The sequence below is a fragment of the Corythoichthys intestinalis genome, chromosome 20 (assembly GCF_030265065.1).
Source record: "Corythoichthys intestinalis isolate RoL2023-P3 chromosome 20, ASM3026506v1, whole genome shotgun sequence".
Classification (NCBI taxonomy): Eukaryota; Metazoa; Chordata; class Actinopteri; order Syngnathiformes; family Syngnathidae; genus Corythoichthys; species Corythoichthys intestinalis.
The window spans coordinates 21,343,095-21,370,833 of NC_080414.1; the positions used below are offsets into that span (position 1 = coordinate 21,343,095).

At 40.0% G+C, this 27,739-nt stretch overlaps 1 protein-coding gene across 1 annotated transcript in view; it reads right to left on the bottom strand.

Annotated features, from left to right (window-relative positions):
* Positions 1-27,739, bottom strand: part of ptprn2 (protein tyrosine phosphatase receptor type N2) — a 290,172-nt gene that overhangs the window by 232,500 nt on the left and 29,933 nt on the right. The window contains exons 5-9 of the mRNA XM_057823858.1: positions 26,356-26,734; positions 25,116-25,409; positions 24,973-25,016; positions 22,895-23,250; positions 17,402-17,488 (exon numbers count right to left, since the gene is read on the bottom strand). Of these exons, the coding sequence (XP_057679841.1) occupies positions 17,402-17,488; positions 22,895-23,250; positions 24,973-25,016; positions 25,116-25,409; positions 26,356-26,734 (1,160 nt within the window). The remainder of the gene's footprint in view (positions 1-17,401; positions 17,489-22,894; positions 23,251-24,972; positions 25,017-25,115; positions 25,410-26,355; positions 26,735-27,739) is intronic.

Here is a 27,739-nt window from a genome sequence, read left to right on the forward strand (position 1 = left end):
TACAATACCACAAAATCAATAGGAAGTAACTGAAAATCAACAGGTAAACGACCTTAAATGGCCCAAAATTACCTCTTTGCCTGGCATTGGCCGCCACTGATGGCCATAGACGTTCAATCTGTTTGAAGTGGGAGGGATGGCAGCGAATGAACAAATGTTCATTCGCTGCCACCCTCCCAGTTCAAATGGATTGGATGTCTACTGGTGATAAACTCATTCCAATTCACAGCAGAAGCTTGTTTTTCTGTTCAATAGTTGTTTGTAGAATATCCTAGAATGATTTCCTGACCAATGTATCGATAATCGTTTTATCACCGACAGATCATCGTTATCGTGAGCTTTGTATCGCAAATCGTATCGTGAGGTAACAAGAGGTTCCCACTCCTAGTTACATGTGTAGATAATATTGCATTGAATTGCAAAGGCCCTTGAATCGATTCGTGGCATAATTTGTGTACAAATTTATGGTTGAAAGACAAAAAAAAAGTACTGACAGCTGTGATAGGCAGAATGGCAAATGGTACAATCAGAAAAGAGTTAACTGTCAAATTAACAACAAACTATCATAAAAATAACTATATTTTAACAGTTGTTAAACACTGAACTGCTTAAAAAACTGCATTCTGCCTCCCTTCTAACCTCTGTCGACTTGGGGTTTGCACCGGCATTGTCACTGTGGCAATTAAGCATGCCGATTGTTAAGGTAACAGGGACTCAGATTTTGTCTGCTAGCAACTTCCATTTTATAATTTCTCCATTCAAAACAACTGTGGCGCTGGAGTAACATTACTAATCAAAATCCTGTAAAAAAGACAATTTGGAAATACCGCATCCATCTGCCATCATCACGACAGAAGAGGACAACATATTCATGAACCAGATGTTGAACCAAGCTCGTGCCACCACAAAGACCGGGTATTTTTGTGGCCATTTTGCCGCTGTATTATGGAAGGTATGTTCTTTCTATCCTTGCATTTTCATGTGTCCGGTGCTCAAAAAATACTACAGCTAAAATCTCGCGCATGAAACGACTTGTTGCCTTTGATATTGTTGGTACAATGATGATTGTAAATATGATGACCTTTAATATTATTTACTACAACTACTGTATCTGCTGCTAGCCTGTTGCTAATCAGTACGTGTAGCATGGCACAATTATGTCAACGAATAAATGCAAGTGTTACAAGTTTTTTGTTCATTTATTTACAGGTGGAAAGTGCTGTTAGGCTAGGCATGATAAGTTGATATGCCTCACAGCAACACATCAACTGTACGTTGATGGACATACCGTAATTTCTGGACTACAAGGCGCACCTGACTATAAGCCGCCAGCCACCAAATTCGACATGAAAACAGCATTTGTTTATAGATAAGCCGCACTGGACTATAAGCCACAGTTGTCCTCATTTTATTATGGGATATTTCCACCAAAAGATATTAACTGGTAACACTTCATTTGACAAAGGCATTATAAGACTGTCATGAAACAAATGAACCACCATGAAGCTTTGAACCAATTGGCTGCAATGCCTTATTGTTTCAAAAATCTTCATTTGGCCATCACTGCTCCCTTGGGGGAGACAGTCAACCTCTGCTGCCACCTGCTGTCAACACTGTTGTCATCCAACATTCCTCCTAGCATGCATTGCGGCAGTACAGATGAAAATAACAATCAAATTTCATGTTCTGTGCTAATTATTTCTTCAGTTACTGTTCCAGTTGTTTCATTAATTGCTAGGTATTGTATTTGGTAACATTTTTTGGGATAGTGGTGCCATAATACTGTTATAATTATTACATGACACTGTCTTAAGCATTATTGAATGCTTATAATAGATGTCGGTTAGTGTCAGCCAGCAAATGATCTCACTTTTGAATGGACGTAAAAGATCTGAGCTAGACATAAATGGAGTTAGTGACATATTATGCCACATGACACATATTGACACATCTGTCATAAGCATTCAGTAATGCCCATGATAGTGTTATGTCATAATTATGACGTTCTTATGACAGTCTTATGATCCCACTCTCAAAAAAAGTTTTACCTATTAACCCAAATAAATCATCAAATAAGCCGCACTGGACTATAAGCCGCATGATTCAAAATTAGGGGAAAAAGTAGCCGCTTATAGTCCGAAAATTAGGGTATATTGAGACTACGTCATTCTACCCGGGGGCGTCAGCTCGATCCCGATATCCAACTACGAGCTTTTTAACTGCAGCAACTTACGCTACTGGGGCTGGAATTATCAAGAACAGCGGGATAAAGCCTGTCTGGGGGCCGGTACCTCGGCTGAAAGTTTGGCAAGGCTCCGGAGCTTTGCTGTCTGATATCACATTCTCATATGCTATTTTTTCCAATAATTTTATAAATTGTGATTAATTGACCTGTTTTGCACATGCACCAATCGTTTTAAATAAAACAAATGGAATCATGTTGCCCAAAATATTTTATTGCAATCAATATCTGCAATAAAAAAGAATGACATACGATTTTTGTTCATACAGTTGTGGTCAAAAGTTTACATACACTTGTGAAGAACATAATGTCATGGCTCTCTTGAGTTTCCAGTTATTTCTACAACTCTGATTTTTCTCTGATAGAGTGATTGGAACAGATACTTCTTTGTCACAAAAAAACATTCATGAAGTTTGGTTCTTTTATGACTTTATTATGAGTTAACAGAAAAAGTGATCAAATCTGTTGGGTCAAAAATATACATACATGGATCTGAAAAAGCGAATCATTGACTTGAACAAGTCAGGAAAGTCACTTGGAGCCATTTCAAAGCAGCTGCAGGTCCCAAGAGCAACAGTGCAAACAATTGTTTGTAATAATAAAGTGCATGGCACTGTTTTGTCACTGCCACGATCAGGAAGAAAACGCAAGCTATCACCTGCTGCTGAGAGAAAATTGGTCAGGAAGGTGAAGATTCATAAAAGAACCAAACTTCATGAATGTTTTTTGTGACAAAGAAGTATCTGTTGCAATCACTCTATCAGAGAAGAATCAGAGTTGTAGAAATAACTGGAAACTCAAGAGAGCCATGACATTATGTTCTTCACAAGTGTATGTAAACTTTTGACCACAACTGTATGTACGTACCTTGTAGCCCTTCTGCATTAGGCAAATGTAATATAATTTGTAATTTCACCTCATTTTAGTCACTCAAGTGGCCGGAGTATCAATCTATACCTCACGTCAACACAGGCGTTACAATTTTGTCCACGAAGGATTAACGAAGTGATAAGAACAATCATACAATCTCATCTACGTCGTGCTGAATCAATTTTTGGAGATTCCATGGGTTCCTCTGGCTTAATTTGCAGTTTTGTCAAGACACTGCTTATTTCAACCGCAATTCATATTGTTCTTTCTCAACCGGAAGTTCGGAGCAGAAATTTTCCAAGACGGCGCCTCCCTTATTTCGCTCAGGAAAGGTGTCTATACACACAGTAGTTTTGCCAACCTGTCTTCAGTAGCTCAATAGTCAGGACGCTTGACCGCAAAGATGACAGTGTGGGTTTGAATCCCAATTGGAAAGGGATGAGAATGAGAAATGCAGCTGAGACGTCACAATCACGACCCAATACATTATGGATCACCACGAATTTTAGAATATTTTATTTCAAATACCATTACTGAAGCACAACACCGCTTTTTATTAGGGTTGTTCCGATCATGTTTTTTTGCTCCCGATCCGATCCCGATCGTTTTAGTTTGAGTATCTGCCGATCCTGATATTTCCCGATCCGATTGCTTTTTTTTTTTGCTCCCGATTCAATTCCAATCATTCCCGATAATTTTTCCCGATGATATACATTTTGGCAATGCATTAAGAAAAAAAAAAAAAAAAAAAAAACTGATGAATATATACATTCAACATACAGTACATAAGTACTGTATTTTTTTATTATGCCAATAAATCCTCAAGATGACATTTACATTATTAACATTCTTTCTGTGAGAGGGATCCACGGATAGAAAGACTTGTAATTCTTAAAGGATAAATGTGACTTTGTACATTGTGACTAAATATTGCCATCTAGTGTATTTGTTGAGCTTTCAGTAAATGATACTGTAGCCATTTAACTTCTGCCCAAATGCATGATGGGAAGTGCAACCATGACTGCGTAGGGGCACCAATTGATATATCTTCTCTGCGTTGGGAAAGAACATAGGGTGTAAAGAAAATGATCAACTACTACCTTTCTTCCCCACATTGCCTCCCACGTTATTTTAAATGACAGAGGTATTGTAAGGCTTTAGCCACATTAAAAATGGCTCCAAAGGCTGTCAAAATTCTCTCTACTCATTATACGCTGCCTTTTAGCGCTATCTATAGGTAAAACGGCGTCTTTGTAGATTGAACGCGACAATGCGTGAGTGGGTCGTGCAGCGCATGCGCCAACTATTTAACATGATTAATTAAAAAAAATTAATTACCGGCGTTAATGCAATAAATTTGATAGCCCTACTTTAAGCCAAAACTACTCTGGATGAGTGCAAGACATTTTGTCTGTAACGTTAAATATAATTAGAAAACGATTTAAATAAAAAATATGTATATATTAAAAAAAAGGCATAACCGATATTTTTTTTGCCGATTCCGATACTTTGAAAATGACGTGATCTGACCCGATCGATCGGCATCATCTCTACTTTTAATGTGTATTTTTAATGTGTATTTTACGGTTCTCTCTTTTTAACAAATACTCTCAACTTCAGCTGCAAGTATTTTATTGTAAATTTACTCATTTTTTTTTTCCACAGTGTTACAACATCCATAATAAACTTTTAAGTCAGCTCACTGGTATCGTACCGCCCAACTGTCCTTCCTGTCGGAGCACATCACCGATAACTGCTGGAGTTCTATGACACAAACCCGCTCCACCATCAGTCACCTGCACACTCCCAGGGCTGCGAGCAAAATATGAGCCAATACTTGCGGACAGATGGACCCAGCCATGCAATGATTTGTGAACACCATCCCTCTCTCATACACGCGCACACACATACACCATTCTAAGGGGAAAAAAATGCCCTTTTCTAATGCTTCACCTGGGTTCTGTTTGCTCTTGTAAATGTCAATATTTCCACAATCTTTACCCTGGCCTCCATTCCCCATGGCCGCAGATCTCCAAGCATCTCAAATTGAACTGATTCCTTTTCCTTCCAAACCCCCATTTAAATGAACTAAAGGGAGAAACACAAGCGCTGTTGTATTAGGAGGGTGGTTGGGTGGTTTCAGGAGGGGGGGATTGGAGTCAAGGATGATAAGCTATCTAGAGGACTTCACACTTTCTCCTGTGTTATCGGATGTGTAAGCATGGACTTCATATTAGCTCTGCTGGTGGGATGTGATTAGTGTGTGTGCGCGCGTGTGCAGACGAGTGTACTGTGTGCGTCCCACTCCCCCTAGTGCCGCAGCTGGGTAAAGCCCTTACGTCATCTCGAGGCTGGTATCCCCTCTGAGCCAATCATTTCTGGGGGAAAAAAAGATCACCGCAGGCCTGACTATCTTAAAATTCCAGCCTCTTCATCAAAATGTCTGCCTCGCCTGTTTGTCACATTTCAGCATCTCTCCCGCAGACTCCTTATCTGGGGGCTTCAGAAAAAGAGCTGGCACGGAAAAAGCAGGGCGGCGCGCTCTGACCCAGCTCCCCAGCATATTCAGAAAGGGGGACGTTTTCAAAAACTCACCTGCCGCGGCCTCACGGAAAGCCGCACAATGGGCTAGCGCAGTCTGCCTGTGCTATTTTGACTCCGACGGGTTTTCATTAGAGGAAAGGAAGTGGGGAGAGAGGACATTTTCTCCATTTATCTTTTTAAGGACACACACCAATCTTACAGCTGTAATAGGCTGTTCTTGAAGCATATGTGAAATTGGCTACTCCAGTGGTGCGGCGCAACTAAGCACAGTAATACGTTGAGGTAATAGTGATCTGACTTTTTAAGGTAAATATTCTTTATCCTCAGGGAAGAATGAATACTGTGACAGCTGATGGGTTGTGGTATCTCCTGTCTCAAGGTGACAATGTTATGCTGCCACCTGTTGGCCATGCATACAGCGCAGGACAAGCTCAATGTCCTGTTAAATTTAAGCGAAAAGAAAAAATTGTTACCGCACAATTTTTTAAGGCAAAAAATTATGGAAAATTGTTTTTCTTAAAAGAAAATTACAAAAAAAAATTGTGAGTTTGGAATCTATTAATGAAATTTCCATTCATTTCAATTAGGGCTGTCAAAATTATCGCGTTAACGGGCGGTAATTAATTTTTTAAATTAATCACGTTAAAATATTTGATGCAATTAACGCACATGCCCCATTCAAACATTAAAATGTCAGCAGTGTCATGGCCACTTGTTCCTTGTGTTTTTTGCCTCCCTCTGCTGGGGCTTTGGTGCGACTGATTTTATGGGTTTAAGCACCATGAGAATTGTGTAATCATTGACATCAACAATGGCGAGCTACTAGTTTATTTTTTGATTGAAGATTTTACAAATTTTATTAAAATGAAATCATTAAGAGGGGTTTTAATATAAAATATCTATAACTTGTACTCACATTTATCTTTTAAGAAGTACAAGTCTTTCTATCCATGGATAGCTTTAACAGAATGTTAATAATGTTAATGCCATCTTGTTGATTTATTGTTATAATAAACAAATATAGTACTTTTTTACATTATGTTGAATGTATATATCTGTCTTGTGTCTTATCTTTCCATTCCAACAATAATTTACAGAACATACGGCATATTTTATAGATGGTTTAAATTGCGATTAATTAATTTTAAAGCTGTGATTAACTATTAAAAATTGTAATCGTTTGACAGCCCTAATTTCAATAGGAAGAAAGGATTCGAGTTACAATCTTTATAATCAACTGAACCAAAATGACAAACTGTTCGACTACTTTTAACCCCATTTTTGTCATGTTTTGAAATTTGAAAAAACACCATAATTGAAAATAAGTACTGTAATTTCAAACAAAAACCATCAGGAAAAAAATGAAAGTGAAGAAAATTAGTCGTTGAATCCATCCTATGACCAAGCTCGTAACTGGACTTATTCATATATTGTTTTTTTTTACCAACAAGGATCTGTACTTTTACTTATTTACAGGGTTGTGAGTACTATTGCCCCATCTGGCCAAACCACTAGCTCCTCATCAGTATACAAATAACGCACATCAACTGCGTTAGCATCAGAGTTGATTAGCGCTGATGTGATATGGCAGCTGTAATAACAGGATTAACTCAATCAGTGCCGGCCTGATGACATGTCCCGGTGTTCCTGCTCGTCACAAATAAATTGGAAGCCTGAATGTAAAAAGATCAAGAGTCTCCTTGGCGGAATTTGTTTTGAGGTCACCAAGGAGAGATTTGCCGTGCACTGGATACAGAGCAGTTATAGCAACTCGGCCTGGTTTATTAGAGAGAAATCTACAGTCCTTGAGGTAACAAGTGGTGTGCAATGAAGTAGGGGAAAGGAGGGACTGAACCATGTTATGAAAAATTGTCACATTGATGATTATACTAATAGTTTAAAGATTCAACCATAATCCCAAAACACTTCATTAGAGTGTGATCGTGTCATTAACTCATTCAATGCAAAGGACGTTGATCTTCATTAAATGGAAGTCCACTCTATATAAAGTATACTGTGCAGTATTTGCCTTTTATGTATTTCAATGGGCAGGCATGGTAGTCTTGCCAAGCTTCTCAGTCGAATTTAATATTTTTTAACGACTGTAATGATGAACATAACCCTGTTGATCAAGGGTTTAGGTTTGGATTGGGATGGTAGGGATATAACATATGGGGTGCCGTTTGTAAAGCAGCACATGCTGAAAATTACGGCAATATTTTCTCACATTTAGCACCACAGAGTGTTTAAAAAGTGGTGTAAATTTTTTGAGTCACTTTTTTTTTGCACATTTACAACATTTAGCAACTTAAATATTCATTTTTAAATAAGACTTTTTGTACCTGAATGTTTAAATCCAGAATTAAATATTTAATTCAAAATCTTAAATTTATATCCTATATCCTAAATGCTAAATCTGGAAATGGTTGGAACTAAATATTTAGCTTAATATGCAAATTCACATGACTTGAGACCGGAAGTAACAAAATAGAAGCTGGAGCACACAAAATGTTCTTTAAATAGTTTCTTCTAAATATGTATTTTACCTATATATTGTTATTATAACAATGACTCATGTCTAAGAGCAGACTGCCACCGTTGAGTAGATTTTATTCATTTTCAAGCAATGTAAACAGACAGTCTGAGCTGCTCCACCAGCTTTTATTTTGTTACTTTCGGTCTCCAGTCATATGAATTTGCATATTAAGCTAAATATTTAGTTCTGGCCGTTTCTTGATTTAACATTTAGGATATAGGATATAAATTTAAGATTTAAATTAAATATTTACTTCTGGATTTAAAGAATCAGGTCCAAAACGTCTTATCTAAAAATGAATTTTTAAGTTGCTAAATAATGTTGTAAATGTGCTTTAAAAAAAAAAAAAAAAAAAAAAAAAAAAAAAAAGTGACTAAAAATTTCACACCATTTTAAACGCTGTGTGGCGCTAAATGTGAGAAAATGTCGTAATTTTGAGCATGTGCTGCTTTACAAACGGCTCCCCATACATCACACTACCAATTTTTCAGGATGCTCAAATTGTCCCCAACAACCTTTAAACAACCTTATATGCATTATATAATTAGTTCAGTAATACAGATCATTTAGATTGTCTTCTCATATGTTGTAAGGATAGAATTGACCCTACCATTATTTTGTGTGCATTATGTTCAAACTTACATTTACCCCTTTTCACTTGAATTCCACCCCCCCAAACACACGTTTGATTAGCTAATGACTTGACCCACTCCCGACACACACACAGACACACCCCGACAGAAATACATGTCGACAACATGCCGCCTCCTCCTCCCCCAATGAAGAGGAGGGATATTAGGTTGTTTTTTGTTTTTTTCAAACAGCAGTAGCAGCAGCCACAGTAATGAACATCAATGTAGTGGAGGTGGGGAACACACCACAAATTTTGCTATTGGAAGTCCGACCTGCTTAGCATAACATTAATCTGTGTAAATTCGCTAACCAGCAAAACTAGAGGAGGAAGCAGCTTAGAAAGAAGTGTCCTTCTGTTTGTGTTTTCTACTGTTAACATTAATCAAAGTGTGAGAAATGTTGTGAACTCTGCTGGAAACTATAGAACCAGAAAAACGTGAGCAAGAAGCTGCTTGGAGAGAGATGGGTGCTCCATAACCTCATACAGTGCTGGCCAAAAGTATTGGCACCCCTGCAATTCTGTCAGATAATGCTCAATTTCTCCCAGCAAATGATTGCAATTACAAATGCTTTGGTAGTAATCTCTTCATTTTTTTTTGCTTGCAATGAAAAAACACAAAAGAGAATGAAAAAAATAAATAAATAAATCATTGTCATTTTACGCAAAACTCCAAAAATGGGCCGGACAAAATTATTGGCACCCTCAGCATGATACTTGGTAGCACAACCTTTAGACAAAAATAACTGCGTACAACCGCTTCCGGTATCCATCATTGAGTTTCTTACAATACTCTGCTGGAATTTTAGACCATTCTTCTTTGGCCAACTGCTCCTAGTCTCTGAGACTTGAAGGGGGCCTTCTCCAAACTGCCAGTTTCAGATCTCTCCACAGGTGTTCTATGGGATTGAGCTCTGGACTGATTGCTGGCCATTTTAGAAGTCTCCAGTGCTTTCTCTCATACTATTTTCTAGTGCTTTTTTGAAGTGTGTTTTGGGTCATTGTCCTGCTTGAAGACCCATGACCTCTGAGGGAGACCCAGCTTTCTCACACTGGGCCCTACATTATGCTGCAAAATTTGTTGGTAGTCTTCAGACTTCATAATGCCATGCACACGCTCAAGCAGTCCAGTGCCAGAAACATCAGGGAACCTCCGCAATGTTTGACTGTGTTCTTTTCTTTCACGGCCTCGTTTTTTTCCCCCTGTAAAGTCTTTGTTGATGCCTTTTCCCAAAAAGCTATAACATTCTTCCAAAACTTTTTCGGCTTTCTCAGGTAAGCAAACTACAGCCTGGCTTTTTTCTGTCTGAGTTAGAAATGGGGTCTTCCAGGGTATCCTACCATAGAGTCCCTTTTCATTTAGACGCCGACGGATAGTACGGGTTGACACCGCTGTACCCTCGGACTGCAGGACAGCTCGAACTTGTGTGGATGTTAGTCGAGGTTCTTTATCCACCATCCGCACAATCTTTCGTTGAAATCTCTCGTCAATGTTTCTTTTTCGTCCACATCTAGGGAGGCTAGCCACAGTGCCATGGGCTTTACACTTATTTTATGACACTGCACGGTAAACACATGAACATTTAGGGCTTCGGAGATGGACTTGTAGCCTTGAGATTGCCCATGCTTCCTCACATTTTTTTCTTCTCAAGTCCTCAGACAGTTCTTTGGTCTTCTTTCTTTTCTCCATGCTCAATGTTGTACACACAAGGACATAGGACAGAGGTTGAGTCAACTTTAATCCATTTTAATTGGCTGCAAGTGTGATTTAGTTTTTGCCACCACCTGTTATGTGTATCAGGTAAGTAACCGGTGCTGTTAATTACACAAATTAGAGAAGCGTGATTTTTCAAAGGGTGCCAATACTTTTGCCCAGCCCATTTTTAGAGTTTTGTGTAAAATGATAATCATTTTTTTCCCCCATTCTCTTTTGTGTTTTTTCATTGCAAGCAAAATAAATGAAGATACAGTATTACTACCAAACGATTTGTAATTGCAATCATCTTCTGGGAAAAATTGAGCATTATCTGATGGAATTGCAAGGGTGCAGAACTTTATGTTGCTTACACAACACAACATGCACAAAACAATCACAATTTACCATGTACATTAAAAAAAAAAAAAAAAAAAAATTGCTACCCACACTAGCGTTGGGATCAACTGGTCGATTGTGATCACCCCCGATTTAGCATATCAATTTAGGTTCATATTTTGGAGAAATGTAGCCCTAACCCCCATTCACCCAAACAAAAAGTGTATATGCAGGTTATGCTGTTATATCGTCCCTACCAATGTTGAGACCAAACCTACGCCCTTGCTATAGATGAGAGTTGCATCGCTTCAGATTTGGGATCAGCACAGTTTTTGAGAAGATACAGACTGGGCAGACAGTCTCAGGTTTCCGTGTGAATTATGAGGGAAAGTGATACAAAGATGTTGGAAGAAAAGTTTGAAACCTCACACTTGAACAGAGTATGTTTCAAACAGAATGTCTTGCAAAGTTACAGAAATACTGTAGTATGTCATGAAAAGATGTTCATGAAGTGAAAGAAAGTAGATTCTATGTCAAAAATCCATTGTTGTTAAGCTCGAGCCATTCTGGAGTCCCGGTTTCGTGGTTATATTCGTGTAAGTACATTACTTTTTGGTTGCCAAACGCCTTCTCTCACATTTATTTTTGTTGTTTCATTGTTTGAGGTGTCACAGAAGCAAAGAATAATAGCATGAAAGTCACCGTTCCGCTTTACATTTTTCACAAAAAGCTTGTTTCTCTTCTCTTACCGCAGTGTTTTTCTGCTCCTAAACATTAAACAGAAAAAGGTCGAAACACTTTTTGGTGAAAGATGAGTCTAGTTTTTCTGCTTCGGTTTAGTTTCTTGTATTGTCAAAGATATTCTGTGGGTATTCAGTCAAAATGTGTTAAACGGCAAGCAAGATGGGGCTCTCTACTTTGAAAATTGCTGGCAGTGAATAAGCTTAGCGAGACTTTTGTGCAGTACTGTACCATATGTACACCTACAAGACATACAAGGCCATCAAAGTCAGAACATCATCCAACCATCTTTTTAAATTCTCATACCGATGTCCACGTGTTATTAATACATACTGTATCCACAGGGATGCTACTTGTTCTTGTTGTATTGGCGTCGAACACGTCTCGGCCGCCGCCTACACGGCCTGACACCAGACGAGCAGCCTAGCCGCAATACTGGCGCAAACCAGACCGGGTTCAAGGACAGTTTGGTCGCTTGTGAATACATTAACCGCCTCCTGCTGAATAACTTCTATTTGCAGTGTGGTATCCACACATCCACATCTTTGCAGCCTCCACTCACTCTTTGACTCTAACTGAGAAGGATTTGATGGCTTGACTGTTCTTTTACTTTGACGAGGCGTACAGAGACAGAGGCAGTGGTTTGAATACAGAAGACACATCACAACTGAACCGGAGGTAATTAGGGGCGCACTGAGAAGTCAAACACAGTAAAAGGTCAGATAAACAACAAACGCCTACGTTGACTGGTGCTGCCGCAAAGTTTTTCAAGGCTAAAGCAGTCCTTGTAATATGTCACAATGCTTTTCCCACTCTGGGAAACATGGAGCATTTCAACTGTAGTCAATTACAGAGAAAACTCGCTGGTAGGAAGGCTTTAACAACATGGAAGCGTAAAATTTCATGGAAAATATGGGGCCGAATTAGATGTATAGCGTTTCTCGCAAATGTCTTTTCTCAGAATGTTTAAAAACTTGAACTTTAGTTCAAGGAAAATATATTCCAGAGAGTGAGTACGGTCTTCAGTAATCTTGTGGTTCACATCAATGACTTTTCATCAAGCGTTGTGAAGGCCGAACGATTTAAAAAGATGGTCCAGAATTTAAACGAGGCAATTCTGTTTTCAGCTCTGAGTTTTGAATAGCTGACATTCCTAAGATCGGTTTAGGCAGTGGCGATTGCTCCAAGACTGCAAGTGAAGCTCAGCTTCCCCGAAAAAAAAAAAAAAAAAAAAAAAAAAAAGTAATCAAATATTGTGTGTAAATGTCATTGACTAAATTAGGGCTGCAGCTATCAATTATTTTAGTAGTTGATTAATCGATGAATTGGTTTGTTCGAATAATCGAGTAATCGGATAAGGAACATGAAAAATTAAAATACCTGAGCCTTAAACAGTATAAAAAATAAACGTAGATCTAAGTACAACAAAAGAACAATTGTCTAACTTACATAGCAAAGGTCCGCTAGCTAAAATGCTATAAAATGCCGAGTTTTTTTTTTTAACAATGCTCTTAACAAATGGTTCAGATATTCCCACAAAAACAGCTAAATATGCCCATAAATTAAATTATGAATGCATAAAAAACATTTCTCAAACAAAAAATTAGCTTATGTTGGTCTTAACAGGGAGCAGTTGGATTCAGCCATTTGAAATTAGGCAGACCAGAGGGCAGTGTATCCACCCTAATCAAAACTAAAAGCAAACACTTTCAAAACAAACCATTACAACTCCACTTTAATTAAACGAATACGATAAGCAATAAAATTTAATACGAATATTTTTATCTAATCGAATACTCGAGTTAATCGATTAATCGTTGCAGCACTAGACTAAATACTGTATATGCTACAACACGCTCAACTTTGGTCAAGAATCAGCTTCTTATCACTGGTTTTAATGGAGCTTGCTTTTCATTCATTCGCACAGCTTCACAGTCCTTTAAATAGTGTGGATGCTCGTGCGTCTCCAGAGTTGAGATCGCATTGTTCCGCTAAAGCGAAACGAGACGAGTCATTGGCTAAAGACTGAGTATATCCCACCCATTGGCCGCTGAGCGTCTCTGGGGACCTATGGGCTGTGGGTGAGGCTCGGCTAGCCCCGACGCTGGCTTCTCTGTATGATGATTGGATGATTTGTCTGAATACCTTTTTGATTGACAGTGAAATGAGCGAATCAGTGGTCTTGTCGTACTAACATCCACGGGAGCCAGGTTCAATTTTCATTCTGTTGTTCAGAGTTGAACTGGAGACTTTCATAATTATCCTGGCGACACTTGTTCTTTAAAAATGACTAGGGAAAAAAATTTAGCTCCTATTTCTGGTGTTTCTTTTTTTATTATAGCTGCTTTTTTTTTGGAGAATTGACTTCTGGCCCTCTAGTTTCTTTCCCTACCGAGCAGCGGGTGCCACTTTGCCTCTCCACTGTCACAAAGCACTCACAGGTGGACACAATTTGAGCTTCTCCTCATTGAAAGACAAGCATCTGCCGCTGGTTTGAGGTGAATCAGATGTGTATAATAGAGCTGTCCCGACGTAGTTCACGTCATCGATGACGTAAATCCGTCAACGAGCACAACATCCCGTTGACAGTTAATGAAGGGTTAAAAAAATATATGCGTGAAAAGTTCAGAATGTCGGACGCGCAGTATGCAAGCGGGAAAGCGGCACAAAGCCAAAAAAGCGCACCAGTGTCCAAAACATTGACTTACAGTGCCTTGCAAAAGTATTCGGCCCCCTTGAACCTTGCAACCTTTCGTCACATTTCAGGCTTCAAACATAAAGATATAAAATTTTAATTTTTTGTCAAGAATCAACAACAAGTAGGACACAATCGTGAAGTGGAACAAAATTTATTGGATAATTTAAACTTTAACAAATAAAAAACTGAAAAGTGGGGCGTGCAATATTATTCGGTCCCCTTGCGTTAATACTTTGTAGCGCCACCTTTTGCTCCAATTACAGCTGCAAGTCGCTTGGGGTATGTTTCTATCAGTTTTGCACATCGACAGACTGACATTCTTGCCCATTCTTCCTTGCAAAACAGCTCGAGCTCAGCGAGGTTGGATGGAGAGTGTTTGTGAACAGCAGTCTTCAGCTCTTTCCACAGATTCTCGATTGGATTCAGGTCTGGACTGACTTGGCCATTCTAACACCTGGATACGTTTATTTTTGAACCATTCCATTGTAGATTTGGCTTTATGTTTTGGATCATTGTCCTGTTGGAAGATAAATCTCCGTCCCAGTCTCAGGTCTTGTGCAGATACTAACAGGTTTTCTTCCAGAATGTTCCTGTATTTGGCTGCATCCATCTTCCCGTCAATTTTAACCATCTTCCCTGTCCCTGCTGAAGAAAAGCAGGCCCAAACCATGATGCTGCCACCACCATGTTTGACAGTGGGGATGGCGTGTTCAGGGTGATGAGGTGTGTTGCTTTTACGCCAAACATATCGTTTTGCATTGTGGCCAAAAAGTTCAATTTTGGTTTCATCTGACCAGAGCACCTTCTTCCACATGTTTGGTGTGTCTCCCAGGTGGCTTGTGGCAAACTTTAAACGAGACTTTTTATGGATATCTTTGAGAAATGGCTTTCTTCTTGCCACTCTTCCATAAAGGCCAGATTTGTGCAGTGTACGACTGATTGTTGTCCTATGGACAGACTCTCCCACCTCAGCTGTAGATCTCTGCAGTTCATCCAGAGTGATCATGGGCCTCTTGGCTGCATCTCTGATCAGTTTTCTCCTTGTCTGAGAAGAAAGTTTGGAAGGATGGCCGGGTCTTGGTAGATTTGCAGTGGTCTGATGCTCCCTCCATTTAAATATGATGGCCTGAACAGTGCTCCTTGAGATGTTTAAAGCTTGGGAAATCTTTTTGTATCCAAATCCAGCTTTAAACTTCTCCACAACAGTATCTCAGACCTGCCTGGTGTGTTCCTTGGTTTTCATAATGCTCTCTGCACTTTAAACAGAACCCTGAGACTATCACAGAGCAGGTGCATTTATACGGAGACTTGATTACACACATGGGATTCTATTTATCATCATCGGTCATTTAGGACAACATTGGATCATTCAGAGATCCTCACTGAACTTCTGGAGTGAGTATGCTGCACTGAAAGTAAAGGGGCGAAATAATATTGCACGCCCCACTTTTCAGTTTTTTATTTGTTAAAAAAGTTTAAATTATCCAATAAATGTTGTTCCACTTCACGATTGTGTCCCACTTGTTGTTGATTCTTGACAAAAAAATTAAATTTCATATCTTTATGTTTGAACCCTGAAATGTGGCGAAAGGTTGCAAGATTCAAGGGGGCCGAATACTTTTGCAAGGCACTGTATTTCAAAGAAAAGAAGGAGGGTACACTACTGTGTCTTGTCTCTCCAATGCCAAGCTTGGCTGCACATCGGCCGTGAATGAAAACCTACGCTGTCACCCAGTTGTAATTTTCGAAGACGACAGGAGTAAGTCCATCTAACTAACTAACTAACGACATGTTTTATTGAAGTTGCTAAGCCTGACGCGATATGCAATGAGTCCATTTTGCGCACGCTCAATAAAAATGATTAGATTTTTAATTAAATAATTCTTGTATTAAATAATTTTCACAGCTGAATTTTATCGCTGCGCGCGTGCGTGCTAATGGCATATGAGACTCCAGTTCCTTTCACATGCTGTAGAATTAAAGTTCAGACATACAAAATAAGAAAACACATCTATATTAAACACTGTAAACGTTAGCATTGCTACATTGAGGTGAATGGGGAAAAAAATACAACCTACTTTATCCTGCTATAAAAAGTTGGCAGTCTTCTCCAAAACGCAAACTTGTGGTTAAATGGTGACACTTCAAACATGAAAAATCACTGGTTAACAGCGTTTGCAAATGAAAAAATGAAGAAAAAAAATATTACTGACACCACATGCAATGACAAAAAGTGCTTTTTTTGCGGAGTGTAAACTTTAAGTTAGCTGTTTAGCGAACGTATTTCCGGTGAACATTTAAAGAATAAAAGCATGTCATGTTCGTCATATAAACACACACTTTAGAATTGAGATTCTACACTATGAAAAGCTTTAAAATGACACCCTTTATGAAAAATCTGATTGGCAATTAATAATTACTATGACTGATATATAGTACTATACTGTAATATGAATGCTAGGTTTTTTTTTTTTTTTTTTTTTAAGAATTATTTTGAATTATGTTGGAAAGTCAGTATTCTGAATCTGTTTACATTCCATTCTTTTGCACTAGTAAATGCTATCAGCATTTGAACTCATTGTTTATTTGGGGTGGCGTGGCTCAGTGGTAGAGTAGTTGTCCCCCCAACCCAGAGGTTGTGGGTTCAGTTCTTTGCCCTGATGAACTTGTCTAAGTGTCCTTGAGCAAGACACTGAACCCCTCGTTGCTCCTGGTGCTGCGTCACCAGTAGGTGGATGGCGAGATACTGTTGAGCGCCTTGAAAGGTGGAAAAGTGCTATATCACGTGCTAACTTACGTGTTTATTTGTACTATAATAAAGAATTTGAGTGTTCCAAAATGTTTTTGTGAATTGATAAGCGTCAACAAAAAAGTAATTGCTAAATTAGTAAAATAATTTTTAAAAAAATACAAAAAATTATTAGATTAGTTGACTAATCGTAAAAATAGTCGGCTGACTAATCGGGAGAAAATTATTCATTTGGGACAGTCCTAGTGTAAAACTATATGTGATGCAAAATTTGTACTGTAGTGGTTCACTCAGCTAACTTTCCGCAAAACGATTTGATTGCTAAATGGCTTTGTAAATAGACAGGACGGAAACTTACGAGAGCTGCGTGAGGTCTGCGGCATGGAGTTTCAGCTCCTGGGTGAGTCGTTCCATCAAGTCCATGGCCTGGTCAGAGGTGAGGGAGCTGGTGAGAAGGGGAAGCACACAGACAGCTGGGCGTCATGCTTGGAGGTACGACAAACGTTAGACACAGTCGGCTGTTAAAATGTCTTTATTTCCTAGCCGCAAATGGGCCATTGCATATGAGTAGAAATTGCAGTGCTTGACCTCGGTAATGCTTCCTAGTTCACACTCCTCCGTGTTTTTTTCTTAACCATTGCTACTTGCAAGAAGCATTTCTGTCCCCAACCACTAGTTTGACAAGCCGTATCATCACCAGTTGGAAAAAAACAGGAATTTTTAAGTGCCTATCCAGTTATCAAACGCGCACTTCATCAGCTGTAGAGTTCTAAAAGCCTTACTTGTACAGACTTCAAGTGCTCAACAGCCTGAAGAACAATAAAGTATTTGCAAACCTACTGCCCAAGAATCACACAAAGTGTGTCGAGGGAAAAGACAGCGAATCAGCTGCCTTTACGGGCTTTCTAAATCACCTGCTTTTGTTCCTGCAATGAAACAAACAATAAGGTGAAAATGGAACCTGCATGAGGTGTAATGGCTGCATCATATGGATGTGCCTCTCTGCCATTTCCCTCCTCCTCTCATCTTTCTTGCTCTTTGCACACTATCCTCTCTCTCCCTCACTCGCGCCCAAAGTGAGAGTACACAAACGCGGCGGGCACGAACACGCGCCCCTCGCCGCCAGACGAGAATAATAAGGTGCAAATGGAATGGAGGTGAAGTGTAATGGCGGTCTGATAAAGCCATGCCTCATCTCAGCTCAGTCCACGTCGTCTTTCTCTCTCCCTCTCGCAGACTAAATCGCCGAGGAAATAGACCAAACAAAAGGTAATTTGCAGAAGGGGGATGGGGGAAGAAAAGCACGGGGCGAAATAAATGAGAAGGACACACAAGAAAGCTACTTGGTTGCTGTCGATTTAACCGAAAATGCGTTGAGAGGCGGCAAGGTCAACAAAAAGTCAGGGAATGCATTGAGACCACACAAGAACGACTAACCGAGTGTTTCAAGAACAAAATTATTCAAACTTGAAAATGATTCAAGGATTTTTCTTTGCTTGAATTGATGTTCTGTTGAATCATAGTTAAGCAAGGAAAATAATTGGGCCAGACTTGAGCCCAATCACCCGCCTACGAGCCAAGGCCCAATTTTCAGATACCTAAAGATTATCCTGTGGTTTCTGTTGAATATTTCTTCAGAAAATGGTTGCGCCAACAAGTGTTACATTTTTGCACAGATCTTTGTGTTTGGTCAGTACTGAGCTCAAGTTAGTCACTGAACTGAGAGGTTATGCGTGAATCATAGGAGGTTAGGTGAGATTTTTGCAGAGGTCTGCAACCTTAAACACTCAATGAGCTATTTCCACCCAGTTTTGACAAACTAGTCATCATTGGAAGGCGCATGCACGTTTTGACTTTTGAACTGATTGCGTCAGGTCCACTGTGTAGGTGTGTGTATATACAGATATATATTCTGTGGTGCATATTTGATATAACAATAGATTTTAGCCTCCTTTAACCATTTGGTATTTCATACAGTCTTTGCGCCTTTGAATTGAGCAAATACTTGTGGGTACACCTTCCCAGTGGCAACCGTGACTTTAAATAGTTTGTGAATTAATGACTTGCGTGACTCTTCTCTGAAGACATAAAACTGTGATCTTGACTTGATCTGCCTATTAAAGGGAAGTTAAAATTCTTTGTTTAATGTTGCAAGCTCTAGAATAAATTTTAATCATATGTGAGCCACATCAGAAGGTTCCAAGAGCCTCATGTGGCTCCAGAGCCGCAGGTTGCTGACCCCCTGGACCAGAGTATGCTAAAAAAAAACAAAAAAACACTGTTGGTTCGACTTGCTCATAGTCATAGTTTGCCACATTTATTTTTATGGGTGGTGATTTGTTTGTTCATCAAGTAGGATGCATTGCAGGAATTACAGACATTAAATTAAGTATGAAAGTTATATATATATGAAGCTTAGATGACAGGTCATGGAGTGTATCTACACCTTTTTACTAGGGCTGTCAAAATGATCGCGTTAACGGGCGGCAATTAATTTTTTAAATTAATCACGTTAAAATATTTGACGCATTTAACGCACATGCCCCGCTCAAACAGATTAAAATGACAGTACAGTGTCATGTCCACTTGTTACTTGTGTTTTTTGGTGTTTTGTCGCCCTCTGCTGGTGCTTGGGTGCGACTGATTTTATGGGTTTCAGCACCATGAGAATTGTGTAATTATTGACATCAACAATGGCGAGCTACTAGTTTATTTTTTGATGGAAAATTTTACAAATTTTATTAAAATGAAAACGTTAAGAGGGGTTTTAATATAAAATTTCTATTACTTGTACTAACATTTATCTTTTAAGAACTACAAGTCTTTCTATCCCTGGATCGCTTTAACAGAATGTTAATGCCATCTTGTTGATTTATTGTTATAAAAAACAAATACAGTACTGATTTACAGTATGTTGAATGTATATATCGATCTTGTGTCTCATCTTTCCACTCCAACAATAATTTACAGAAAAATATGGCATATTTTATGGATGGTTTGAATTGCGATTAATTAATCTTTAAGCTGTGATTAACGCGATTAAAAATTTTAATCGTTTGACAGCCCTACTTTTAACATTATCTCATATTCATTCACCAATGGTGCTTCTGTCATGCAAGGCACTGCCAACACACTGGGGGCAAATTAGAGTTTTGCCTTACCCAAGGACACTTTGACAGGTAGGCGTTTGTTGGTTATGCTTGAATCACATAAAGTGGTATGAAAAAGTATCTAAACCTTTTGGAATTTTCACATTTCTGCATGAAATCCCCATCAAATGTGATCTGATCTTTGTTAAAATCACACAGATGTAAAACCAGTGTCTGCTTTAACTAAAATAACCCAAACATTTATAGGTTTTCATGTTTTAATGAGGACAGCATGCAAACAATGACAGAAGGGGCAAAAATAAGTAAGTGAACCCTCTGCCAAAGGAGACCTAATTTTTACCAAACAATTTAAGTCAGATGTGTGCCCAATCACTGATGAGTGGTTTAAAGCTGCCCTTCCCACTATAAAACACACACCTGGTAAGAATTGTCTTGATGAGAGCCATTGCCGGATGTGCATCATGGCTCGATCAAAAGAGCTGTCTGAAGACCTGCAATCAACGATTGCTGATTTGTATAAAGCTGGGAAAGGATACAAAACCTTGTCTAAAAGTCTGGATGTCCATCAATCGACAGTCAGAGAAGTTGTCTACAAATGGAAAGAGTTTAGCAATGTTGCTTCTCTCCCAAGGAGTGGCCGTCCACCAAAGATGACGAAAGGAGTTCAGCGCAGAATACTCAGGTATAAAAGAACCCTAGAGTGTCTGCTAAAGACTTACAGAAATCACTGGTACAATCCAACATCTCTATGCAGACATCAACTCTATGTAAAACTATGGCTAAGAATGGTGTTCATGGGAGGACTCGACGGAGGAAGCCACAGCTGTCTAAAAAAAAAAAACATTGTTGCTTGGACACTCCACAGATGTTTTGGCATAGTATTTTGTGGACTGATGAAACCAAAGTTGAATTGTTTGGGAGTAACACACAATGTCATGTGTGGAGGAAAAAAATGGAACAGCTCACCAACATCAACACCTCATCCCCACCGTGAAGCATGGTGGAGGGAGCATCATGATTTGGGGCTGTTTTGCTACCTCAAGGCCTGGACAATTTGTGATCATTAATGGAAGAATTAATTCAAAACTTTATCAGGATGTTTTGCAGGAAATCCTGAGGCCGTCTGTCAGACAGTTGAAGCTAAAAAGAGGATGGATGCTGCAACAACACAATGATCTAAAACACAGAAGTAAATCAACTTCAGAATGGTTTCAGAAGAACAAAATACACGTTTTGGAGCGGCCAAGTCCAGACTTGAACCCCATTGAGATTCTGTGGCATGATCTAAAGACTGCAATTCATTCCAGACATCCCAGGAATCTGACTGAACTACCGCAGTTTTGTAGAGAAGAATGGGCTAAGATTAGTCTGATCTGCAGCTACAGGAAGAGTCTGGTTTAAGTTATTGCCTATGGGGGGTGAGGGGGGGGCAGAAAATATGAATGTGATTGTTCACTGACTTATTTTTCCCCCTTTCTGTCATTATGTGCATACTATCCTCATTACAATATGAAAACCAATAAATGTTAGGGTGGTTTTAGCTAAAGCAGACACTTTTTTAATCTGTGTGATTTTGACAAAGATCAGATCACAGTTGATGGGGATTTTATGCAGAAATGTCGGAAATTCCAAAAGGTTCGGATACTTTTTCATACCACTGTATCCTGTGAGTTTGTACGTTTGCCCTGAAGCTAGGTTATCTTATGTAAATTTGAAAGTTATTTAAAAAATTGAAGCTATTGTCTTAAATCACCATTTAGTCAATCAGTTAGGTAGGTAGGTGGTAGCTTGGAGATTATTGTTGGATCGCAGGTCAGGAGTGAGCTTGTTAGCCGAATATATGAAAGTACGCTTGGATCATCCTTGAAAGCGTGAGAGGTTGTGCTAGAATGGTTTTAAATGTGTAGTGGGGTTGTGAATTGGTCAAAGAATGGCCACACACGGACCAAGAAAAAGAGGGGGTTGCGATCCACCAGAACAAGTTGTGGCAGAAAAACAAGCCTACTGTGACAATACTGCCACATAGAGCAGCCGAATAGAGCAGCAGCACTTTGAACGAATGAGAAAGAGTTAAGATCATTCGGCCCCCACGAAAGTCATTCCAGGCACGTTTGCATCCCTCTGCGTCGTCTCTGGCAATCGTAGAGCTCTACGAGTGTCTAGCTTGTTGTTGCTAGCCCCTACCCTCAAACCCTGCCCCATGGGGGTACTACTCTCTGTCTCTTCTATTCGCATCCCGCCTTTTTCTCCTATTCCCCAAGCACCAGCATCATGTCAGGAGCTGTCTGTCAGATAAGCAGGTTGGCATCAACTCACTGCCAGCAGACTCCTCGGTAGGCCGATGACGTGTCCTTTTTAGAGAATAAAAAATAAAACCTTTCTCCTGGAACATCAGCACCTACACACAGTGTGGCGTCTTTACAGGGAGACACAGGTGAAGGACAACCCCGTGACACAACACTTGATAACGCCAATAAAGGGATTTGAAAGAGGGCCTGAGGGGAGGTGAAAGACACAGTGGATAACAATTACCGAGCCTGAGCCCACGGAGTATCATTATTAAATACAGCACAGCAACACACAGATTTTTTTCCACTCGATAAATGGTTTCCTTTCCTATAAAATACGACAAATAGTATTATAATTGAAGGAAGGTTTTCCAATACTGTATTGTGAGCTACGATACAATTAACCATTTTGATTTGCATTGTTGTTAAATGTCATTAGCACTATGTACTCACTCTGAGCCAGTTATGATGTAACCAAAATGTCTGTCCTTTCCTCTGCTGGAAAACTCTTTCAGTCCGACGTGGACCAACTGAGTTTTGATCTTCACGTCATTGGCGGCAGGCTTTTGCATCCACTTCACCATCTCAGAGTCAGATTGTTGGGCATCGGGCGTCGCACCACTGATCAACCGCAAGCTGGAGTCTTCCCTGGCGGGTGCAGAGAAGACTTTCTTGGCACTTTGGGACTGCGTGGTTCGACTATGGATGCTCTCCAGGCCCACTGCTTTTTCACCAGTAACAGGTTGAACATCAGGGGAATCATCAAACTTGTCAAGATAGTTGAGGAGCTTGGAGAAAATGGCAGTATGCTGCGATGAATCAAGAAAAAATTGTCTCAAAAAATGTGTGCCATTAAGGGCTAGTGACTTTTTCCAAACACAGTATGAGCCTCTACCAAATGATTTCATTGTGATATACAGTGGGGCAAATAGTATTTAGTCAACCACTAATTGTGCAAATTCTCCCACTTGAAAATATTAGAGAAGCCTGTAATTATCAACATGGGTAAACCTCAACCATGAGAGACAATGTGGGAAAAAAAAAAAAAAACAGAAAATCACATTGTTTGATTTTTAAAGAATTTATTTGCAAATCATGGTGGGCAATAAGTATTTTGTCTATACCAGAAGTTCATCTCAATACTTTGTTATGTTCCCTTTGTTGGCAATAACGGAGGCCAAACGTTTTCTGTAACTCTTCACAAGCTTTTCACACACTGTTGCTGGTATTTTGGCCCATACCTCCGTTCAGATCTCCTCTAGAGCAGTGATGTTTTGGGGCTGTCGCTGGGCAACACAGACTTTCAACTCCCTCCTCACCCCGTGGCGTCAAAATGATAACAAGAACGGTGAACAAAAATCCCAGAACCACACGGGGGGACCTAGTGAATGACCTACAGCTGCGACCACAGTAACAAAGGTTACTATCAGTAACACAATGCGCCGCCAGGGACTCAAATCCTGCACTGCCAGACGTGTCCCCCTGCTGAAGCCAGTACACGTCCAAGCCAGTCTCGGTTTGCTAGAGAGCATTTGATGATCCAGAAGAGGACTGGGAAAATGTATTATGGTCAGATGAAACCAAAATAGAACTTTTTGGTAGAAACACAGGTTCTCGTGTTTGGAAGAGAAAGAATACTGAATTGCATCCGAAGAACACCATACCCACTGTGAAGCATGGGGGTGGAAACATCATCCTTTGGGGCTGTTTTTCTGCAAAGGGACCAGGACGACTGATTTGTGTAAAGGAAAGAATGAATGGGGCCATATTTCAAGAGATTTTGAGTGAAAATCTCCTTCCATCAGCAAGGGCATTGAAGATGAGACGTGGCTGGGTCTTTCAGCATGACAATGATCCCAAACACACAGCCAGGGCAACAAAGGAGTGGCTTCGTAAGAAGTATTTTAAGGTCCTGGAGTGGCCTAGCCAGTCTCCAGATCTCAACCCCATAGAAAATCTGCGGAGGGAGTTGAAAGTCCATGTTGCCCAACGACAGCCCCAAAACATCCCTGCTCTAGAGGAGATCTGCATTGAGGAATGGGCCAAAATACCAGCAACAGTTTGTGAAAAGCTTGTGAAGAGTTACAGAAAACGTTTGGCCTCCGTTATTGCCAACAAAGGGTACATAACAAAGTATTGAGATGAACTTTTGGTATTGACCAAATATTTATTTTCCACCATGATTTGCAAAGAAATTATTTAAAAATCAAACAATGTGATTTTCAGTTTTTTTTCCCCCACATTCTGTCTCTCATGGTTGAGGTTTAACCATGTTGACAATTACAGGCCTCTCTAATATTTTCAAGTGGAAGAACTTGCATAATTAGTTGTTGACTAAATACTTATTTGCCCCACTGTATATAATAGCTCAAGATATGCAGTTGATTTTTTTTTTTTTTTTTTTGCCTTCACATTCCACAAATGCCAGACTGGATGTCTTCCCAATTAATGTGATTTCCTAAGGGTAAGACATGCCTCTCCCTCGCCAAAACCAATTTGTCGCTTGGTGAGACCATTCATTTGAAATTCACCTTGTCAACAGGCTCCTTGTCAGCTGCACTATCTTCTTGTTGGCCTGGAAACAAGTGGAAAAACAAGATTCCAAACACCCCAAAATAAGTAGACTTCTACATAGCTTTCCTGTGCTAGTCACTAGTTGTGCATGTTTCACTACCTTGTCGAAATCTGGAAGGGACCTTCTGTTTGACAACCAGCACTTTGTTTGGTTTCGTATCCAAGACTTTGTTCGATTCCACAGCAGCCACTTGCTCCCGGTCTCCATCCGTGACCTGGTCAGACATAGCGGTTCCCGGTCCTGGCTGCGCCTCGGGATCAGGTTGCCTCACCTCAGCTTCTTGCAGAACTCCGGTGATGACATCAGCCAGGTGGTTAAGGTCTTTGGCCATCAATGGGTCCATATTGAAGTTGTGCCCTCCCAAATGGTTCATCATATCCTGCATTAACCGGTCTGGAGGAATAAAATATGATTTTAATTATGATGAATAGGGGTGTGACAAAATATCGAAATGGTGATATATCCTCATACTTTGTATCCTAAACGGTTATCGATATGCTCCTGCCAAGGTTCGAGACATCGTTTTAAAAAGGTGTCAATGTCTAAAATAGGTTGCTACCAAAATCTTCCATCATAATAGTGTCTCAGTTAACTCTAAAGCAGCATTGATGGTGCTCAACACCCAATCCATTTAGACTACCATTTAAAAACCAGAGCATTAAGTCATTCTGTCCAATTTTCATGCCATTTACAGGTCACTTGCTGTTCATTTTAGGGCATATACAGGTCATTTTCTGTTGAGTTTGAGTCACTGCCTATTCATTTGGGTGATTCTCAGGTCACTTCCTGTTCTGTAACTCAAAATAAACAGGAAGATACCCATAAAATACCCCAAAATTAACCGGAAGTAACTGAAAATCAACAGGAAAACGACTTTAAATGGCCCAAAATTACCTCATTGCCTGGCATTGGCTGCCACTGATGGCCATAGACGTTCAATCAGTTTGAATTGGGAGGGTGGCAGCGAATGAACGAACGTTCATTCGCTGCCACCCTCCCAATTCAAACGGATTGGACTTCTACTAGTGATAAACTCATTCCAATTCACAGCAGAAGCTTGTTTTTCTGTTTATTAGTTGTTTGTAGAATATCCTAGAATGATTTCCTGACCAATGTATCGTTGTATCGCCATATCGTCAGACCATCGTTATCGTGAGCTTTGTATCGCAAATCGTATCGTATCGTGAGGTACCAAGAGGTTCCCACTCCTAATGATGAACCTTCGTAAATTGATGTTATCTTGCAGGCTAATCTTAACATTATACAAACAAAAAATGTCCACATTTCAGTGAAGTAAGCAAAGCAACACTACATGAGGCAAGGAGCTTAAAGTTGTTACCATTCATAACATGAGAGGGCTTCTTGGCAGTCAATTGGCCAGACCCACTCCTGAACAAAAGTCCATCCAGATTGGGTTTTGGGGCTTTCGAACCAAAATCTACTCGAATCTCATCTGGAGGCGGGCGCACGTAGCCAAGGTAGCGGAGCTTTCCGTTCGACTCGGGCGGTTCCCTTCCCCCAAGGAGCTGGTCCAGTTGGTTAGAGAGGGGCTTGTAGGGGGCGCTAAGTTTAGGGTGCCTGCCCTCGCCACTTTTTGAGATGACCTTGGTGATGGGAGCTTGGTCCGGTCCCTTTTGGAGGCTGTAAATGCTGGTCTCTTTCCAGCCTGACTTTGGCGGAGCACGATCGGAAGGGCTGTCATCGCTGATGCCATCATTCTACAGAAACGAAACAAAGGACACAATAGTACTGACGTGTGATTGACACCTGTTGCATCAACAGAATGTTTTACTTCTGGTTATTTGTTGCTTTTCAAGAATTAATGGGGCTACAGTGGGGCAAATAAGTATTTAGTCAACCACTAATTGTGCAAGTTCTCCCAAATGAAAATATTAGAGAGGCCTGTAATTGCCAACATGGGTAAACATCAACCATGAGAGACAATGTGGGGAAAAAAACAAAAACAAAATCACATTGTTTGATTTTTAAAGAATTTATTTGCAAATCATGGTGGAAAATAAGTATTTGGTCAATTCCAAAAGTTAATCTCAATACTTTCTTATGTACCCTTTCTTGGCAATAACGGAGGCCAAACGTTTTCTGTAACTCTTCACAAGCTTTTCACACACTGTTGCTGGTATTTTGGCCCATTCCTCCATGCAGATCTCTAGAGCAGTGACGTTTTTGGGGCTGTCGTTGGGCAACACGGACTTTCAATTCCCTCCACAGATTTTCTATGGGGTGGAGATCTGGAGACTGGCTAGGCCACTCCAGGACCTTGAAATGCTTCTTACGAATGGGTATGGTGTTCTTCGGATGCAATTCAGTATTCTTTCTCCTCCAAACACGAGAACCTGTGTTTCTACCAAAAACTTCTATTTTGGTTTTATCTGACCATAACACATTCTCCCAGTCCTCTTCTGGATCATCCAAATGCTCTCTAGCGAACCGCAGACGGGCCTGGACGTGTACTGGCTTCAGCAGGGGGACACGTCTGGCAGTGCAGGATTTGCAGTGTGCAGGTTCATGCTAACGTTTTGTTTGTTTTTCCAATTCAGCAATATTGTTTTTTTTGGCTATCGTTAAACTTGCTAGTAGTGGACGGGCTTGATGGTTTGAGATATTCACTGTATTCAGATCGCCAAGCAGACAAAGAATTGGAGACAATGGAATCCTGCAGTTCAACAGGAAAGAAAGTTTCTTGGTTACCTGTGATCAGAAAT